This window comes from Cygnus olor, chromosome 19 (assembly GCF_009769625.2).
Source record: "Cygnus olor isolate bCygOlo1 chromosome 19, bCygOlo1.pri.v2, whole genome shotgun sequence".
NCBI classification, from domain to species: domain Eukaryota; kingdom Metazoa; phylum Chordata; class Aves; order Anseriformes; family Anatidae; genus Cygnus; species Cygnus olor.
In genome coordinates, this window is record NC_049187.1 from 37218 (window position 1) to 43349 (window position 6132).

At 48.2% G+C, this 6132-nt stretch overlaps 2 protein-coding genes across 2 annotated transcripts; one reads left to right on the plus strand and one right to left on the minus strand.

Annotated features, from left to right (window-relative positions):
* Window positions 1-1514: 1514 nt before the first annotated feature.
* On the minus strand, window positions 1515-2812 carry LOC121057599 (small nuclear ribonucleoprotein E-like; the record flags this gene model as incomplete). Its single annotated transcript, XM_040532034.1, has 3 exons — window positions 1515-1772; window positions 2395-2473; window positions 2681-2812. Coding segments are annotated over 3 exons (267 nt in total), but the record flags the coding sequence as incomplete, so codon positions are not given.
* A 1409-nt stretch (window positions 2813-4221) lies between these two features.
* On the plus strand, window positions 4222-5526 carry LOC121057600 (small nuclear ribonucleoprotein E-like; the record flags this gene model as incomplete). Its single annotated transcript, XM_040532035.1, has 3 exons — window positions 4222-4353; window positions 4561-4639; window positions 5261-5526. Coding segments are annotated over 3 exons (267 nt in total), but the record flags the coding sequence as incomplete, so codon positions are not given.
* Between the last annotated feature and the right edge of the window lie 606 nt (window positions 5527-6132).

The window sequence follows — 6132 nt, forward strand, 5'->3', positions numbered from 1 at the left end:
CGGGAGGGAAGGGCAGGGCGAGGGGAAGGGCGGCCCTGGGCCTGACAGGGGACCTTGGGCCTAACCCTGGGCAGCAGCTCCCCGTCTCACAGGGCCCAGGGGGGGCTGCCTGTAACAGGAGACGCGGGCAGGTGAATTTTACAAGCACTGCATCACAAATACCCTGCAACACCTGAACTACTGACTGGGACAGCCTCCTTCCTCACCTCCTGAAAGCTCCAAGGCAAAGCTCCTTGGCAAACCAAGGACAAAATGAAAGGCAGATGTGGAGGACCTCGTAAGATACTAGGTTGTTCCCTATGTGCCCACTGCTGGTGACACGTTCCTGTTCCCAAACGACTTTGGGACGTTACATCTTTACTACATGCTGAAAGGAACTCAGCAACTTGAACACAACTTAGAATTACCGATCCCGGCAGCACGCTGTACAGCTGAAGCTGCTTTAGCCAATCAAGTGTGTCATGCTGCCCCTCAAAGCTTTCTTCCTGGGAACGGCTGCTGTGACACTCCTGACGTATTACTTCTCGGAATGCCAGAACCGCGCTGGGTAGGCCCCACAGCAAGACTCGTATTTCTGTCCTTCCCTTTCAGGAAAGGATCTCCCACCTTGAATTTATTAATTTTCATGATGATGATACACAAATTGAAGTTTTGAAAAAATGAATGCTGATTAACAGATTTCTAGCACAGCCTGTGCATCAAAATTCATTGCTCTCCATTCAGGTAATCTTAGTTTCTGAATTACAGTTATAGTCAAAATTTTTCTTCTTTGTTTTTTTTTTTTGTGATCAGAAAAACGAGGGGACCGGTTGTCCCAAGTCAGCCAGGGAACTTATCTTTGGTCGATGCACCAAGCAACTCAGCTCTCTTGGGGAAACTTAAATAGAACAGACAGATCTCCAAACGGATAAAAAAAAGAAATCAAATGATAAAAACCCAACCGATACATCTGATACCCCAGCTTATTGAACAGCACAAGGGTTAATCTACAGGCTCTGTCCAAAGCAGCAAGAAGTGACAGATTTAATCCAAACCAGTTGCCCGCTCTCACTTTCTGATCTGGAGATGTTATTTGACAAGCATGCGTGTCAGTAACACTTGTAAACGCTGGGTTACTGCACCACAGCCCCAAATCCCTCACGGGCCCACTAAGATACTTTTACTGATTGATCCACAATAAACACTCCCAAAAAGATTCTCAAGAAGTTAAACCCTGTTTAGAAAGAATCTGAGGAACCTGTCACTGCGGCAACAAAGGGCTGCAATCGTATGCAAAATCTCCAACACCCTCCTTAGCACCCTGCTAGCTCAAGGACCGTGTGGGGCTTCCGTGCCCTGAACGAGTCCACCCTGGCCACATAATGCAGATGTAATGTTCAAGAAAGCACATATCGTTATCGAAATTTATCAGATCCACAGCAAAAAGAAAAGCCCACGCTTCTATATTTCTCCTCCTTCTCCATTCACAGAAGGAAGAGACTGAAAACAAGCAGATTTGTGTTTTACATTTACAGTTAATGTGAAAAATGTTTATTTGTGAAATACATCACGTATTGTTTCAAGCTACAAAAAACTCGCTCCCACAAAGGAAGGACTTTTTACCGCAGCATGCAACCCCAGTTACAAATAACTTCCTACCTACCAGCGGGCCGCGTTCCCCTGGCACTCAGTCACTCCGCAGCACGGCAGCCACCTTTGTTCTAAGGATGGCAAATTCTAGTTAGAAACGCTCTGTAGAAGAGTGATGTTGTCCCCTTTTAACATGATCCGACCTGCAGCACAGAGAAGGAAAAGGGGGGATTAGAGAGAGCCTAGAATCTGAGAATAATCTCGTGTTTTCAGAAGGTATTTCGTGTGGTTGAGCAGGGTTTTGCCCATCACGCAGAGTCCTGTTCCTGCCAGCTGCCCCACACCCACAAGTCCCACTCCAGCCACCGTCCCCGTTCCAGCAGCACGCTGTCCCTGCTGAAAACCCCAGCACTGGGCACACATCGTTGCTTCTGTCCACCAGCAGGTGGTAGATAAACACTGCCGCTACCGTGGCTCCCTGCTTTGACTCAGAGATCACAGCAAGTGTGAGAATCGCCCAGGGCCACCGGCTTTAGGTGCAGCTGAAAGGAGCTGTGACCAGACTCCTCCAGCCAGTGCAGGCCGCCTGGTATTACACGTTTCAAAGACCAGAACTGGTCTCAGGCAGGGACAGATTCTCCTTCATTCAGCAAAGTCACCAGCTCAAAAATCATCAGGGACAGAGATGTAGCCAGTAATTGCTCACTGAACTTCAACATCAAGGCTCGTCACACGTTTGGTACCTCTCAGTGCTGCTATCTAGGAGGCTCACCCGGGCAGGTTTCAGACCGCGCGTCACTCGGGTTGCACAGACGCACAACATACCCAGCTGTTTCCTTGATTTTGTCTTAGAGTGAATCTCCTCTGCATCGTCCAGCACCAAATTCATGTACTCGTCAAAGCCCTAGAAATCAGCAACAATGGCAATTAGTTCAGCAACAACACAAACCATCATCAGCTTTGCTGACCCAGGCTGGACAATGAAGACTAATTGTTAGAGAAGTACAATTTTTTTTTTCCCTTGTGCTAGTTTTTCTTGACAAGAAAAATTAGGATTGTGAATGAGGGAAAACAAACTAACGATGTAACGCGGGGTCGTGCTGATACTCACGATGATGCAGCCTTCTATCCGCATGTTCACTTGCTCGTAAAGCCACACCTGGATCCTCGACCTCTGCAGAATGAAGGAGGAGAGTAAATTGGAACACAAACACCGCAAGCAGTTTTGTTCTCTCTCGTGTGTTCAGAAATACCCGCTAACCATAGCCGCTATAGCTCTCAAACACTCCAAGGAGCAACTCTCAGGGGCAGTTTCAATTAACAGTCTGACATTTTAGAGTGTTATATGATTGGGTGAATACTACACGTTTGCTGAAGAACACGTTTCCAGTCACAGGGGAACACTCCTGCACACCCAGCTGCACGATCCCACTCCCGTTAACACGAGGGGGAAACGCCGGGCTGCGCAGCAGCTCCTTGTACCCACCAGCACGCTGCACAGCTCTCCATTCCCCACAAACCTGCTCCCAGGCTAATACATATTCATTACTACTTCTAGAAGAGGCAGGGTTATTATAATTGGTTTCCGGAATCCAAAACCCTCCCAGGGGTGCCTGCGTATCAGCCTCTGGTGGTCTCTTGGGGGTTGCTCGGGCTGAAGGCTGGTGGTCTTCCTCCCAGCCTTTTGTCCTTCAATTGTCCTTCAGCTCCCCCTTCCTCCTTATTTGGTAGCCTCTGGGCCGGATTTCAGAAACTCTAGCAACATTCCGTGCAGTAGTCAGCAGTTTTCCCTAAAAACCCCTTTGTTCTCTTATCACCTAGACCCGGGCCTCAATGTTAACCCTTCAAATCCCTTAGTGACACGAATTGCTGGACCATTCCTTACAAAAGGAAGGATAAAATATGTACAGGAGCAATGGCACACGTGAAAGCCCAGCGCCGCGGGCAGAGGCAGTAAAGGTTGACAACAGAACAGTGCTCTGTTTGAACACGGAGAGGGAAAGCGAGGGGAAGGTGGCCGAAGCCAGCCACAGTTTCTGAGCTCTTCTCCTCCTGAATTGTTTTCTCTCAAAGCCATTTCTGTCCGTGTGCGGGCACCCGGAGCCAGCAGAAGTCCCCGTGAAGAACTTCGGCAGGACGGAGGGCTGCGTGGGCTCCAGTGAGAGAGGGAGTTAGGAGAATCTTATCAAGTAGAGATAGAGCGCTGACGGCATTAAACTAGGATGCTACTTAGCGTCTTTGCTAACTATGGCGCATTGTGCAAATTAACTAAAGCAAGAAGCCTCAGGCCCCTTACCAAGGTCAGTCTCCTAATAAGAGAGTGAGCCTGTCTTAAGAAACTGGTAGAAACTGGTCCTGCAGATGGACAAGAGCCAAGGAGCAACTGAGTCTGTGCAAAGACAAGAGGTCAACTAGCGGTGACGAGGAAGAGTCATCAATCTTCATCCCCACGACCCCCGACGACCACCACCAGAATACACTGCGCAACACTGTGTTCCCCTGTGACTGGAAACGTGTTCTTCAGCAAACGTGTAGTATTCACCCAATCATATAACACTCTAAAATGTCAGACTGTTAATTGAAACTGCCCCTGAGAGTTGCTCCTTGGAGTGTTTGAGAGCTATAGCGGCTATGGTTAGCGGGTATTTCTGAACACACGAGAGAGAACAAAACTGCTTGCGGTGTTTGTGTTCCAATTTACTCTCCTCCTTCATTCTGCAGAGGTCGAGGATCCAGGTGTGGCTTTACGAGCAAGTGAACATGCGGATAGAAGGCTGCATCATCGTGAGTATCAGCACGACCCCGCGTTACATCGTTAGTTTGTTTTCCCTCATTCACAATCCTAATTTTTCTTGTCAAGAAAAACTAGCACAAGGGAAAAAAAAAATTGTACTTCTCTAACAATTAGTCTTCATTGTCCAGCCTGGGTCAGCAAAGCTGATGATGGTTTGTGTTGTTGCTGAACTAATTGCCATTGTTGCTGATTTCTAGGGCTTTGACGAGTACATGAATTTGGTGCTGGACGATGCAGAGGAGATTCACTCTAAGACAAAATCAAGGAAACAGCTGGGTATGTTGTGCGTCTGTGCAACCCGAGTGACGCGCGGTCTGAAACCTGCCCGGGTGAGCCTCCTAGATAGCAGCACTGAGAGGTACCAAACGTGTGACGAGCCTTGATGTTGAAGTTCAGTGAGCAATTACTGGCTACATCTCTGTCCCTGATGATTTTTGAGCTGGTGACTTTGCTGAATGAAGGAGAATCTGTCCCTGCCTGAGACCAGTTCTGGTCTTTGAAACGTGTAATACCAGGCGGCCTGCACTGGCTGGAGGAGTCTGGTCACAGCTCCTTTCAGCTGCACCTAAAGCCGGTGGCCCTGGGCGATTCTCACACTTGCTGTGATCTCTGAGTCAAAGCAGGGAGCCACGGTAGCGGCAGTGTTTATCTACCACCTGCTGGTGGACAGAAGCAACGATGTGTGCCCAGTGCTGGGGTTTCAGCAGGGACAGCGTGCTGCTGGAACGGGGACGGTGGCTGGAGTGGGACTTGTGGGTGTGGGGCAGCTGGCAGGAACAGGACTCTGCGTGATGGGCAAAACCCTGCTCAACCACACGAAATACCTTCTGAAAACACGAGATTATTCTCAGATTCTAGGCTCTCTCTAATCCCCCCTTTTCCTTCTCTGTGCTGCAGGTCGGATCATGTTAAAAGGGGACAACATCACTCTTCTACAGAGCGTTTCTAACTAGAATTTGCCATCCTTAGAACAAAGGTGGCTGCCGTGCTGCGGAGTGACTGAGTGCCAGGGGAACGCGGCCCGCTGGTAGGTAGGAAGTTATTTGTAACTGGGGTTGCATGCTGCGGTAAAAAGTCCTTCCTTTGTGGGAGCGAGTTTTTTGTAGCTTGAAACAATACGTGATGTATTTCACAAATAAACATTTTCACATTAACTGTAAATGTAAAACACAAATCTGCTTGTTTTCAGTCTCTTCCTTCTGTGAATGGAGAAGGAGGAGAAATATAGAAGCGTGGGCTTTTCTTTTTGCTGTGGATCTGATAAATTTCGATAACGATATGTGCTTTCTTGAACATTACATCTGCATTATGTGGCCAGGGTGGACTCGTTCAGGGCACGGAAGCCCCACACGGTCCTTGAGCTAGCAGGGTGCTAAGGAGGGTGTTGGAGATTTTGCATACGATTGCAGCCCTTTGTTGCCGCAGTGACAGGTTCCTCAGATTCTTTCTAAACAGGGTTTAACTTCTTGAGAATCTTTTTGGGAGTGTTTATTGTGGATCAATCAGTAAAAGTATCTTAGTGGGCCCGTGAGGGATTTGGGGCTGTGGTGCAGTAACCCAGCGTTTACAAGTGTTACTGACACGCATGCTTGTCAAATAACATCTCCAGATCAGAAAGTGAGAGCGGGCAACTGGTTTGGATTAAATCTGTCACTTCTTGCTGCTTTGGACAGAGCCTGTAGATTAAACCCTTGTGCTGTTCAATAAGCTGGGGTATCAGATGTATCGGTTGGGTTTTTATCATTTGATTTCTTTTTTTATCCGTTTGG